The following is a 15000-nucleotide window of genomic DNA, read 5'->3' as shown; positions in this document are numbered from 1 at the left end:
CAAGCTACACAAATACGTTTTCAGCAGACCAACGAAAAAGAGAGAAAACAATTAGCAGTGAAACCCTTAAATAAATTACAAGTGAACCAAACCAATCACGCTAAGTTTGATCCAAGGGGCAATGCAGCTTTCCCGCACCGACAACACTGGGGACGTCAACACGGACAGCAAAGCACGAAACGACAAGGATTACCAGCGCGTCACTCAGCCCAAAGGAGATAAAGAAGCTGAGATACAGAGCTGGCAGGAGGAGAGCTGATTAAGGAACTGTTTCTTGACTTTGCTGCACTTGCTATACGAGAGAAAACAAGCCAGCAAAGTTACAGGGACACAAGATTAATGATGTGACGTGGGAGTGAGGGCGAGACAGCGAGTGCGAGATGAGGGTGAGAGATGAGGCAGGGAGGGACGTTATGAATGGGAGAATGAGACTGGAGATGAGATTGCAGGATGAGTAAATAGGGGGTGAAAAGTGAAGGAAAGACAGGGTGGAAGATAAAGGAGAGGAGTTGAAAAAATAATAAAAAAGGAATTAAGATGGATTAAGATGAAGCAGTGAAGGGAGTAAATAGAGAGTAAAAAGTAATATTTGATAGGATGGGAGACGAAAAGACAAGAATAATTGAGAAACACGGAGCTTGAAAAAATAAAAGGGAGTGAAGATAAAATAGATCGGGATTAGGCAATAGGACCAAAGATGAATAAACGGGAGGCGAAGAGAAAAGAATGACAATGTAAAATAAAAGGGCTGAAAAAATATGAGACACTTAGTTGAAAAAAAAAAATAGACTGAAGATGATGAAACAAAAAGAAGCAAAAAATGACAACGGAAGATAAATTGATAGGAATGAAACTGAGGAAATTTAAAGCTAGAAGAAAAAAGAAATATATAGTAGTGAAAGTGGAGGAACAGAAAGCAAGAAGTAATTAAAATAGGAGTAAAGAAAGAGGGTAAAAGTAAAGATGAAGCAAGGAGTTGGAAGTGAAATGATAGGAAAACTATAGAGGAAAATAAAACGTACAGGAAAAGTTAAAAATAAAAGGAAATTTAGCAGAAAATAACGTTGTATTTTTCTTCATGAAACAGAAAGATATAAGTAAATAGAGTAGTGAAAATGAAGCAGGGAGATAGAAGCGAAATGATAGGAGGCAGGATAAGAAAATATCGAATAAAAGGGTAGGGAAAGTTGAGAATTTGTAAAAAGCAACGACAGATTAAAAGTAACGTCAGTAAAAATAACGAGGCATTTTCCTTCTCCTGCCCTGCCACTGTGAATAAAGGCAGAGAAAAAGTACTACGAGACAAAGAAGGAAAGAAAAAAAAAAAATACGCGCTGCAACATTCCCGTGAAAGATAAATACCCTTTGGGACTGTTAGAAAGAAGGGAGTTGATTAAGAGACTCAGACGTGTTGTTGTCTTGCCTGCGATATTTTCAAAGAGGAGAGGAACACATGAAACTAAGCACACGAGAAGCAGACAGAGAGACTATGTAGTTACGTGACGCTGCTCCGATGACCTGGAAATCGTTACCAAGATGAAGAAGGTTGAGGAGCACACTTGTTTTTCTGTTGTTTTTAGTGTAGAAAGAAGCCCATAAATTAAAACAGGAGAGACGTTGTGTGACGGTTCTCTGTTAGCAAGATTTAATTTGTGTAGAATATAACACACTTGTTTTCATTATCTTGCTATTTCGAATGTAGAAAAAGACGTAAATTTCAAAAGAACTGGAAACTAGGTACGTGACGCTTCTCTGATAAGTTGAAAATTGTTTTGAAGATGGAGTTTGGGTAGAGTATAACACACACCTCGTTTTCTTTGCCATGCCATTTCGAGTGTAGAAAGAAACGTGAAATGAATCAAGAGAGGCAGGAAAACTAGTTAGGTGACGCTTCTCTGATGAACTTGGAAGTTGTTAGGAATATGTGTACATTATAACACACGTTGCTGTTTGTTTGTTTGTTTTTTACCTGCGCCATCTCAAGAGTAGAGAAAAACGTCAAACAAATTATAACAGGCCACAAAACTAGCAAAGTGACATTTTCCACTCATCACGCAAGAGAGATTAGCAATATTAATAGTAAAATGAAATACGTGTGAGTAAAGTGAAGCATCCTTGCTGTTGTCGTTGTCTTTCCTGTGATATTTTCAGTGTGGAGAGAAACACACGAAGTAAAATCAAGAGAGACCGAGAAACTTGTTATGTGAAGTTCCTCTGATGACGTTGAAATTGTCATCAAGATTAAATTTGTGTAGAGTATAACACATTTGTTTTCATTTCAACTGTTGCTTTTAATGTAGAAAAAAAAATAAAAGAGACTGAAAAACTGGTTATGTGACGTTCTTCTGATGACTTTGAAATCGCCAGCAAGATTAAATTCGTGGAGAGTTTAACATTTGTTTTCATTTCACCTGTTACTTTTAGCGTAGGAAAAAAAAAATAAGAGACCGAGAAACTAGTTATGTGACGTTCCTTTGATGACGAAATAGAGATCTAGAAAATTATTAGTAACTTGAAATAAAGTAAAACACCGTATTTGTTGTCTTTCCTGCGATATTTTCAACGTGAAGAGACTAAAATATTAGTTACACGATGACTTGGGAATTGTTAGCAAGATGAACTTCCGTAGAGTATAACACACTTGTTGGTTTCATTCCTTTGCTATTTCAAGTGTAGAAAGAAACATGAAACGAATGAAGAGAGGCAGGAATAACTAGAAAGTGCCGCTCCTCTGGTGAACTTGGAAACTGTTAGCAAGATGGAATTTGTGTAGAATATTACGTACTCGTACTTGCTTTTATTTCCTTGCTATTTCAAGTGTAGAAAGAAACATGACACGAATCATAAGAGGCAGGAAAGCTAAGTGACGCCCCTCTGATGACTTGAAAATTGTTACCAAGATAAAGTTTGTGTAGATTATAATGCGTTTTTTTTTTTTTTTTTTTTTTGTACCTCATGATAGTTCGAGAGTAGCAAAAAAAATATTGAAATGAATCAAGAGCGGCAGGAAAACTAGCTAACTGGCGCTCCTCTGATTCCTTGGAAATTGTTAGATCAAATTTGTGTACAATAACACACTTGGTTTTTCATCCACGCTATTTTGGGTGTATAAGGAAACACATGAAACAAATTATAGGAGTAACACAAAAAAAACTATGTGGCATTCCTCTGAAGACCTGGTAATTGTTAGCAAGACGGAAAAAAAGACCTAAAATATTATTATTAGTAAAATTGAATATGAGAGTAAATTGCTGGTTTCTCTCCCATTTTAATTTCATTGTAGAAACACATGGAGCAAATTCAAAAAAGGCTGGAAGATTATCAATAATAATATGATAACAAAAAAAAAAGATCACGAAAATTATTAATTAAATGAAATATGAGTAAAGTACAACATTCTTGTTTCCTGCGATAATTCCAGAATGGAGACAAAGAAGAGATGAAATTGAAAAAAGGACGAAGAAAGAGAATAGTTATGCAATATTCCTCTCACGACGAAATGTTTAGAATTTGGTGGCAAGGCGAAGCTTGAGTATAACATAATTTTGTTCTTCTTTCCTACGACTTTTAAATATGGAGATTACGACATGAAACAGTGAACAAAACATCGACAAACAAGTTCTTATGTTTTTTCTTTACGTAGCTCTGTGATATTCCATCCTTGATTAAAATAATTTCAAAATATTAGCAAGATTAGATGTGGTGATATGATAATCTCTTAAATTCCTCTTTGCTAATACCAGTGCAGCAAATCTTTAAAAAATGACAAGATTACGAAACTTGATATAATAATCCCTTGTCTTCCACCGCTGTTCATTTCACTGCAGGAGACCTTGGAGTGGTTTGCACGATGTTTAATAACAACAACATCCGCCATTCCTTTTGTCAACATCCGCACGGAAAAAAAAAAAAAGTTGAAATTAATAATGAAATGAAAATTAAGAATATAACTTTCCTCACACTAATAATCTTTGTAGAAAAAAGAATGGAATTTTTATAAGAAGAAATTCGACAACACACAAACTCTTGCCATTTCCTCCTACTGTTAATTAATATTAGTGGGGAAGAAGGGTTAAAATTGACAATGAGATGAAAACTGAGGACATAAGCTTTCTTCACACTGTTAATCTTTGTAGAGAAAAACCGGGGAATTATTAGCTAGATAAAATTTAATAACAATTTCCTGCCACTCCTTCCATTAATATCTACGAGAAAAACTTGAAATTGATAATGAGATGAGAGGCGAGAGCATAACTTTTCCTCACACTGTTAACCTTGGTAGAGGAAAGAACACGATTTTTACATAGAGAAATTCTACAACAATATCATTCTATTTCTGTTAGTAATATTAGTCAGGGAAAAGACTTAAAATTGATAGTGAAATAAGAGGCGAGGGCATAACTTTTCTTCACACTTAATATTTGCAGAGGAAAGAGCAGGATGTGTTTTTTTTTTTAGAAGATACTCGAGAACAAAACAACCTCTTTCCATTTTGTCCTTCTATCAACATTAATGAGGCAAAACTAAAACTTCAAATTAATTATGAGTTGAAAGTCGAGAACATAACTTTTTTTCACTTTATTAATAATCTTTGTAGGTAAAACAGTAGAGTGATTGGCAAGATGAGATTTAATGACTTAACAACTTCCTGCCATTCCTTTTATTAATATTTAAGAAGAAAAGCTTGAAATTGATAATGAGATGAAAGTTAAGAGCCTCTAACTTTTCTCGAGCTGTTAACATTACTGTATAATTTTTGTAGGAGGAAATTTGACAGCAAGCATCGTCTTACTGTTCCTACTGCTATAACTCTAGTGAGGAAAAACTTGATAATGAGGTGAGAGTTGACAGCATAACTTTTCTCACGTCAATCTCAGGAGAAGAAGAATAAAATTTTCATGGGAAGAAATCTGACAAAACATTATGTCGATAAGATGAAAGCTGACGGTACAGATTTTCTCCATATTGTTTTTACTAGAACAGATAAAAAAAAATCTTGGAATTTCCAGTAAGATGAGATCTGTTGACATAACACATTACTTCAATTAGAATATATTATTAACATTTGTGGAGAACAGAACTTATAATAAGATGAAAGTTGATAATAAGAGTTTTTTCTTAATATTAATTATGGTACAGAAACTTTAGAATTATAAATAAAACCACATCTGATGACATAAGAGCCTTTCATCTTGATTTTTTATACTGCTAGAAAAATTTAATTACTTAAGAATTCTGACAACTTTTGTCACGTAGTTAATCTCAGTAGAAAAAAAGAAATTAAATTACAATTAGGACAACATTTAATGCAGTTAATAAGTTAATATTACAGGAAAGAAACCGAAAGAAAAGTAACCTAATGTTAAAGAAACGATATTTACACACATAATAACCTCTCGAGTTTCATTTGTAATATTACAAAAAATAAATAAAATCCAGAAAAAGAGAAAGAACTCATGCAACATTAATAAGATAAAAAGAAATAGCAATCTTTTCACTTTAACATCAGAGGAAGGAAAAAAAAATCCAGCAGAAGAAAAACTGACACAACACTATTAAGACGATATTTAAAAACCAAACACCCTCTTGATTTCCTTCACTAATACTACAGGAAAAAGAAAAAAAAAACAAGTAAAGGGAAACAAACATACTGAATCAACATTAATGAAAAGATACTCAAAAACCTAACACCCTCTTAATACCCTTTCGAAATATTACAGGAAAAAAAAAAAGAAAAGAAGAAATACAAACTGACGAAACATAAAGAAACGCTACTCAAAAACGAAAACAACCTTAATAATCTTTCGCAAAATTACAGCAAAAAAAAAAAAAAAAAAAGAAAACACAAAATTAAAAAGACAAACTGACGCAACATTAAACACCAGTGAAACGATGCTTAAAAACCTAACAATCTTTTTAAAATTCCTCCAATAATACTACATGGAAGAAAAGAAAAGAAAAAAAAAAACAGCAATATAGAAAACCAAGCGACACAACATTCGCAACATTCCAGTGAGGATTTGCAGACGGGAATATTGAGTTAGAGGGACGGGAGAAACATGTCACCTCCGCCACCTTTAGCCTTCCAGACCCTAACACAAGTAGCGACACCCATAAAACAGGAACAACGACAACACGGTGCAACATTCTGACGCAAGATGAAAGAGGCGGGAGAGACACTGACTTGTCGAGAGAAGAGAGAAGAGAGAGAGAGAGAGAAGCAGAAACAGAGAGGCGGGGAGAAGAGAGATGATGAAGTAAGTAGCTCTTGACTCTTGCGTTGCTGTGTGAGACGAGGCACGTGGCAGGGGACAGAAGGTCTTATTACGAGGGTGAGCAAGGGTGTGTGTGTGTGTGTGTGTGTGTGTGTGTGTGTGTGAGGGGGGGAGGAGGCTGTACTTGAGGCGAAAGAGGGAAGCAACACGGTGCCTTGCTATCCCTCATCACACACGCGCAGAAGGTGAGGGATGCAGTGTAATGGTGTTCAAGAATGAACGTGATGTCGAGTGAGTGAGTGAGTTAGTGAGTTAGATAGATGGTTGGTTGGTTTTTAGTTAATTATTTAGTAAGTTACATAGACAGGCAGTTAGCTTGTTATTTATTTACTTAGCAAGCTAGTTTGTGAGTGAGTGAGTGAGTGAGTGAGTGAGTGAGTGAGTGAGTGAGTGAGTGAGTGTGTGAGCGAGTAAGTGAATTCATGACTGACTGACTGACTAAACTAATCTGACTGACTGAAGAAGCTACGAAGAGTACAAGTGAATAAAAGTAAAACAGGGAGTTATTTTCTAGACCAGTGTTGTCTTGGAGTTTTCATTTGAGGGACGAGCCTGAGCTGGTATCACGCTACGGACACGACAGAGGCTACAGCACTGCCTTGTTACTGTCTCTATTTGTTATACATTACATATTGAGCGTTATGTAAAATGTTGTGTCATGTATTTTGCTGATATATCACTTAGGTATTCCTGTTTCATTAATCTAATAGAGTTGACATGTTTCCATCTTAATTCCTGCGAAAATTATGGCATGTATTTCATTCGTCTATATCTATGTGTATATTCATATCTATTTCATATCTATAAGGGAACACAGATTAATAGAAAGGAAGGACAAACTGCAGCAGATTTGTTGCCATTTACGAGTTTTTTTTTTTTTTTTTTTTTTTTTTACAAGCTACGCAATCTAATTTAAAGTAAGAGGTACAGGATAGTGAAGGCAAAAGTCAAGGTGATGGTGACGATAGTGATAATGATAGGGATGACTCTCTCTCTCTCTCTCTCTCTCTCTCTCTCTCTCTCTCTCTCTCTCTCTCTCTCTCTCTCTCTCTCTCTCTCTCTCTCTCTCTCTCTCTCTCTCTCTCTCTCTCTCTAAGACCAAGACTCCTCCCTTACTATATTTATGTCACCTCTGTGATTACACTTGTATTTCTGTCGTGTTTACATTCCCGCAAGATAACACAACGCTGATATTACTCGCACACAAACCAGGTATATACATTTTCTCACTTCAAATTAATGTAAAGCGCGCGTCGTATGAAGGGCTTACCAACAGTAACACCACCACCACCACCATCACAAACAACAACAACACTACAACATTACACTACATCACCACCACAAAGTTTCCTACGGTGCTTCCCAACTTTCATATATATACATTTTTTTTTTTTTTTTTTGTTCCCACGACACCTTTAAATTCCAATAATTAAAAAGAGGAGGGCCAGGGAATAGGGTAGGAAAACTCTAGTAACACTCCTGAGGCAACTTTTTCGGGGGTAACAGGAACGTGGCTGGAAACTCAATACGTCTGAACGTGTCCCCTGGTCTGAACACGACACCCAAAGAAGTGAAAAGTAAATAAATACAGCGGCTGCATAATCGTGTTTCATTACGTCCCGGCGCGGCGTGAGCGTCCCACCTTAATCTACTTTGAATTCATAGTTGCCTCAGCCTCCCGTGGACTTAGTAGTGTGTGGTGCGTTGGCTCGGAAGGCTGGAATGAGTGGCTGGCTGCGGCTGGGACAAGTGCGTGTTGCTGGAATGAAAGGGTGGTGTAGGATGGCTGGATGGTTGTGTTAAGAGTGGTTGTAGTGGAATGACTGGGTGTTTTTAGTGACTGCCTGTTAATGAATGGGTGTTGTTGCTGCTGTGAAGTGAGTGAAGCTGGAATGAGTGGGTGTTGTTGGCAGGTTGTGGTAGGAGTGGTTGTGGTGGTTATTGGTTTGATAGAATGACTAGGTGCAGTTACAATGACCAGGATGTGTTTGAAATGAATGGCTGTTGTGGAATGGGTGAACGTAACTGGAATGAATGGGTGTTATTGGAGGGTCTGTTGTGGTAGGCGTTGTTGCAGTGGAATGTCTGTGTCCATATAGAATGCCTGGAATGTGTTTTGATTGCAAGATTGTTTTGAAATGAGGGAGTGTAGCTGCAATGATTTGATATAGCTAAAATTAATCCTTATGCTAAAATAACAAACTGTGGATGAAATGACTTGCTGCATGGGAAAAAAAAATTGTGTGCGGCTAGAAATGGCAAAATAAGATGGCTGGTTGTGATAAGAACGACCGTTTTGGAATGACTGATTGACTGGCTGGAAGGATGGCAGTGGCTGGAAGGTTGACACTGGAAGGTTGACAGTGGCTGAAAGGTTGGCAGTGGCTGGAAGGTTGACACTGGATGGATGGTCGACAGTGGCTGGAAGGTTGACAGTGGCTGGAAGGTTGGCAGTGGCTGGAAGGTTGACAGTGGCTGGAAGGTCGACAGTGGATGGAAGACTTGACTGGCTGAAATTTGTGGCTGTAGCGGTAGCATGAACCCACTTAGGCACCACCACCACCACCACCACCACCACGCCTCGCCTCGCCTCGCCACGGTCTCTTCCACTCACTCGTACATTAATAATTCATTGACGGTGGGGATCAGAAAACATCCTCGAGGGTTGGGGGACGCGCCACCAGCCTTTCCTCTTCCTCCCTCTTCCTTCCTCCTCCTGCTCCTGCTCCGGATCAACTCGTACAGACCCAATTTGCAGCGGTGTAGGCAGCTTACCTTGCACCACGACTGTAAGGGCGAAGCGGAAGACTCACGGTGAAAAAAAGCCGCAAAAATGTTGATGTGCATCGTGGCGTGTGTGGATCCGACAGGGAGGAGGCGAGGGTATTTACACAGCCACAATGGTCGGCGAGGGATGGAGGGATGGCTTCATGGTGCCTCACACAACGCCTCCCCCGTGTCTCTCTCTCTTTTTCGCTTCCCACAACGAGGCAACGAGGCACCGAGGCATATGGAATGCTTGTTGGCTTGTTGGTAGAAGGATTAGCGTGCGTCTGTGTGCATTGTGTGTGTGTGCGTGTGTGTGTGTGTGTGTTGTGGTGTATGGCTTTCATCACTATCACCACTACATACGTAAATCCAGCCACAAAAGAAGGGAAAGGAAAGAAAAGGGCAAAAAAGTAAAGTCATCTTTCAATAGTTTGGTGTTTGTAAAGATTTGTATACTAGTTGCCAGAATTAGTATCATCACCCTCTTGCTTCTGACTGATGAGGTTGGTGGTGGTGGTGGTGGTGGTGGTGATGATAAAAAATTATGCTGCTGCTGATGATGATATGGTGATGATATGATGGTGAGGAGTAGGAAGAAAAAGAACTGGAGGATAAGGATGATGATGATGATGATGATGATGAAGATGAGGATGAGCAGGAGGAGGAGCAGGAAAAAAGGAAGTAATGATGATATGATGATAAATATGAAGATAATGAAAATAACAATGATGATAATGAGGAGAAGAAAGAATCAGAGGAGGAAGAAGAAGAAAAGGAGGTGATAATGATGACGATGAAAATAAAAATAATGAAAATAACAATGACGACAATAATGAAGAGAAGAAAGAACCAGAGGAGAAGGAAGAAGAAAAAAATAGGAGCTAATAATGATAATAATGAAAATAAAAATAAAAAAAAAAAACTAATGACTAACAAAGATAACTACAACGACAACAAATGTTTTACCTACACGGCCCTTAGCAACCACCACCACCACCACCACCACTATAACGTACTGTCCCCACCCTCACCACCACCTGTCACGTATGGCATGCACGCCCCCAAACAGCCAGGTACACTACACCACCCTCACTACCTGGCCCTGCTCTCAAACCCTGTGTTAACAATAAAGAAACAGATGAGTCTTGCATGGTCTCTATTTTTAAGCCACGGAAAGACCATAAATCAAGTTGCTTTCTATTTTTTTTCTCGCTTTTTTTTTCTCCTTTTTTTTTTTCCCCTTGGCTACGAAATGACCCGCAATACAGACACGAAGGGCTTTCATGTGTGCTTCCATCTGGCCATGACTTCTTCGCTTTATGCTGTAGAAGCACGTCACTCTTTGCCTTGTTGCCTAGTTTTTTTTTTTCTCCTGCGGCATTCCCAGACTTCTCCGCGCGGATATGTCACAGAGAGAGAGAGAGAGAGAGAGAGAGAGAGAGAGAGAGAGAGAGAGAGAGAGAGAGAGAGAGAGAGAGAGAGAGAGAGAGAGAGAGAGAGAGAGAGAGAGAGAGAGAGAGACGTGACAACAGAGAAACTTAGATTGTTTTTGTTTTACTTTCATGTGTTAAGGAGTCTAGCCAAGGGTGCTAATTTGAAGACATGAAAGTGAGAAAGGGATTTTTTTTTTTTTTTTTTACGACTTAAAGCATCTTGTCAAGGGTACAAAAATAAAAAGAAATGTGGAAGTGACAGAGAGAAACTGAGGCTGATATATATAATTTTTTTTCTTTTTTTTTTTACTTCCACGTGTTAAAAATAAGAATGTGACAAAGAGAAACTCCGACTCGTATTCTTTTATTTCTACGTGTTAAGATAAGAATTCTGTCCAGTCAAGGATAAAAAAAAATGGCAAAAAACATATAAAAGTGACAAAACAAAACTCAACCTGATATTCTTTTATCTTCGCGTGCTGAAAGAAGTCGAGCTAAAGTATATATATAAAAATAAATAAATAAAAAAATATATAAATAAAGAACCTCCTCATTATACCGCTCTTACAAGAATATTCATTTATTTGAAAACCTTGATCAATATAATTCTTGGGGTATTTTGACACTCCTCTTTTCAACAGTTCAAGTCTTAGAAAGGAGAAAAACAGGGAGATAGAAAGTTTCAGAGTATATAAACAAAAGGAATGAGAAAATAAGATACAAAACTCCTGGAATAGTTATCAGAGAAGGACCTGCACTTTAAGAAGGAAAAAACAGAAAGCGCCAGAGTTTACTAAGAAAGGGATCGAAAGAGTGAACACGTGAATATACGGAACTCTTACATTAGTGATCGGAGAAAGCCCGGCAGTCGAGGAAAGAAATCAAGGCAAAGAGTTCCTGAGTTTACTAGTAGTAGAAGACGGGGAAAGAGTAAAAATACTGATGATTTTTTTATATTAATGTTCCAAGAAAGGCCTATAGACTAAGAAAAAAATGAAACAAAGGCAAATAGTTTCAGAGTTTACTAGTAGAAGAGGCGAAAGAGTGAAGATACTTGTTATTTCTCTACATTAATGATCCAAGGAAGGCCTATAGGCTAAGAAAAAAAAGTAAAACAAAGACAGAGTTCCAGAGTTTACAAGTAGAAGAGGCAAAAGAGTGAAGATACTTGTTATTTTTTTACATTAATGATCCGAGGAACTCCATAGACTAAGAAAAAGTAAAAAACACAAAGAATTCCAGAGTTTACAAGTAGAAGAGGTGAGAGGTTAAAGATACTTGTTAACTCTTGCAGTATTGATCCCCAGAAGACGCGAAGTCGAAAGTAAGGGATGATAATAGTATTCCTACCTCAATGACAGTCTCCCTACCTCCTCTCCCATTTCTGCGTCCCAAAACTCCCTTGAATTACATAGACAAACACTGTAACCTACACGCATGACTGATGTGCGTGACTCGAGTATCGATCATTTTGTTTCTCATCCCTTTACGCTTTTAGATCTCTTTGCATACACATTCTTCCGTCCCGTCCACCCATTCGCCCCGCACAAAACACAAAAGAATCGTAGGTAAACATAGTAACTTCCTGGCATGATTGATGTTGCGTGACTGAAGGATCGAATTTCATCTTTTTTTTTTATGCTTATCGTCTAACAATTTCAGATTTTTTTACATTTTTTTTTTCAGTTCCTAAATAATATGAAAGCACGTAAAATGTCACTGTAACCTCCTTCATTACTACGATATGTGACTACACCATCGAGTGCATAACTTCTGACCCCTTCACACTTTCAGGATTTGCTTTACACTTTGCGTTTCGAAAATAACATAAAAAAAAAGAAAATGAAAACAGTGATTTCATTTTTATTTTATTTTTTTAAGACCTTTTAGTATTTTTAGACTCCTGTACACATTTCTCTCCTAAGATTAACTAAAAACACAACGAAATATAGTAACTTCCATATTATCTTTTATTTCATTTATCTAATACTTTCAGACTCCTCTACACATTACTGTCCCCAAAACAAACAACAACGAGAAGAAAACAAACAACAACGAGAAGAAGAAAACAAACAAACAACAACGAGAAGAAGAAAAAACAAGAACGAAAACAAAAAAAACAACTCCATCTTTCCCTTTTTTTAATCCTTTAGCACATTTCCCTTTATCATCTACATCCCCAAAATGCACAAAAAAAAATAAATAAAAACACGCACAGACACGCATACAAACATCAAACATCGTAACCTCCACGCATGGCTGAGGTGCGTGACTGGAGCACTGAGACTCACCTGACGGAGGGCGTGGGCGTACCGGTGGCGACGCAGGGCAGAACGATTGTGCCACCCATGGGGACGGTGACGGCGTGCAGCTTGTTCTGAATCACAGGGCGCGTCATCTCCCCTGGTTCTGTGGGGGTCAGGGAGAGGTCAGGTCAGGAGGGCAGGTTGGTCTAAATCTTCAAAGTTGTGTGTGTGTGTGTGTGTGTGTGTGTGTACAGAAAGTAGAGAAGAACGAAGGAAAATGAAAAAGGGTACAAAGTAAAGACGAAGGAAAGGCAAAGAAAAGGTGAAGGAAAGGGAATAAAAAGGGGGAAGGAAAGGCAAAGAAAAGGAAGGAAAAAACGAACACACACATACACACACAATCTCACTCTCCCTATCAGTTTATTATCAACAGAGTGACGAATGAAGAGACGCCTCGCTCACCCCAGCACATTCCATCCTGCCGCCGCTGAAATCACTACATCGAGGCATAAGAATGACGACAGCGGAGGAGATACTGCCGCGGGGACCCGAGAGAATACCAGGCAACATTAATGTCAGCGAGTGGAGAGGAAAACAATGCATACAGACAGACATTCATAAACAGAAGTAGACGGAAGGGTAACAAGAGAGGGAGAAACACATTACCAACACTACCAACGCTGGAAATGGAAGTAGAAAAGGCACCTACACACACACACACACCTACACACACACACTCATACACGGAAGAGTGACAGGAGAGAGAAACACATTACGAACATTACAGCCAACGAAAATGGAAGGGATAAAAGGTCATACACCCATTCATATACATAAGTAGACGTAAATGTAACCGAAGGCAGAGAAACATATTACCAACATTCCTGACAACGAAAACGGGAAGGAAAACGATGTAAACACAGGGACATTCACAAAGAGAAGTACACGCAGAGTATCAGGGAAGGGAGAACCAAATTTACCAATATTACTGACAACGGGAACTGAAACATAAAAGATACTTACAAACAGACGTTCATAATTACGAGTACGTGGATGATTATCAGCAGAGACGGAGACATTTTGCCAACATTACCGATAGTGGAAATGGAAACAAAGGACACACACACACACATATACACGTAAACATGAATGAGAGAGGGAAGGAGTGCATTAGTCACAAACACTACACGAACCTTTATCAACACAAACACACAGGAAACACATCACAGCTACCACAACACTTCAGAAACTTGGCGTAGTGAAGATGGGAGACCACAACCTAATCCTCTTATCGAAGTTGCGACAAAATAATATGTTAACTGCGACCCAATAATATTAGTGACTATTGCCCTCATCTCTACGTCTTAGTTGGTCTCTGTTCAGCCTCCTATAGCAAGTAGTCTTAGTTTTGTACAGCGCAGTAACCTATTTTTTTTTTTTTTAATTCTTCATGTTCTTTTGTGTGTTCTGCTAAATGTTTGCGTTTAGTATTTTATGGTTTGGGTTTAAATATTTTCCCTTCGCCTAAAAAGTGTAAAGTTAAAGAAAGGCTAGTCTAATTATCGTTGCTAGTCTGTACTAAAGTCTAACATGTGACAGACCATAAATAAGAGTTTCAAATGTTTTCAAATGTTTCAAATGTTTCAAATAATTCAAACAGAAACACACTGGAATAAGAAAAAAAACATCACAGTCCAACATTACTTCACAAACAAACCGTCATGAACACACCCACACTAAAGGATTAAAGTTTTCGTGTAATATGAGCAATGAAATACCCTTATTACCAGCACAAGCCCACAGAGAAAATTCACGCACACCCACACGTAATCATGAACACGTGCAAACAAACCTAAACACTTAGACTTATGCACTAAAACGAAGACTTTAATAATTCTTCCATTAGAGTCAATAAAGAAAAATGTTTCTACCAACAAAGCACAAGATCACAAAACAACAACAACAACAACAACAACATAACACAAGAACACACACAAAAAAAAAAAACAACGCAACACAAAAAAACGAAGAAAAAAATTAAACACGGCACAAGACTACATAAACCACACACACACACACACACACACACATACACACACACACACACAAGCATAAACCATTCAAAAACACACCTATCAACCCGCCCACCAACACACCAACACACCAACAACCCCACAAACACATCCAAACAAACTTCTCCCCACACAGCCACCCATCCCGGACTTCCTCTCCACAGCAGACATTCACAAGGGCATCAGAACAAATACGCGAACACCC

At 38.2% G+C, this 15000-nt stretch overlaps 1 protein-coding gene across 3 annotated transcripts in view; it reads right to left on the bottom strand.

The window, feature by feature from the left end:
- LOC135112344 (cell adhesion molecule Dscam2-like) overlaps nucleotides 1-15000 on the bottom strand; it is a 145323-nt gene that overhangs the window by 71804 nt on the left and 58519 nt on the right. For all 3 annotated transcript variants that reach the window (XR_010274280.1, XR_010274278.1, XM_064026702.1), the window contains exon 5: nucleotides 12769-12886. Coding sequence is in view for 1 of the 3 variants with exons in the window: in XM_064026702.1 (XP_063882772.1) it covers nucleotides 12769-12886 (118 nt within the window). In the remaining 2 variants the exon portion in view is untranslated. The remainder of the gene's footprint in view (nucleotides 1-12768; nucleotides 12887-15000) is intronic.

This window comes from Scylla paramamosain, chromosome 23, assembly GCF_035594125.1.
Source record: "Scylla paramamosain isolate STU-SP2022 chromosome 23, ASM3559412v1, whole genome shotgun sequence".
NCBI classification, from domain to species: Eukaryota; Metazoa; Arthropoda; class Malacostraca; order Decapoda; family Portunidae; genus Scylla; species Scylla paramamosain.
This window is presented reverse-complemented; position numbering and strand designations above follow the sequence as displayed.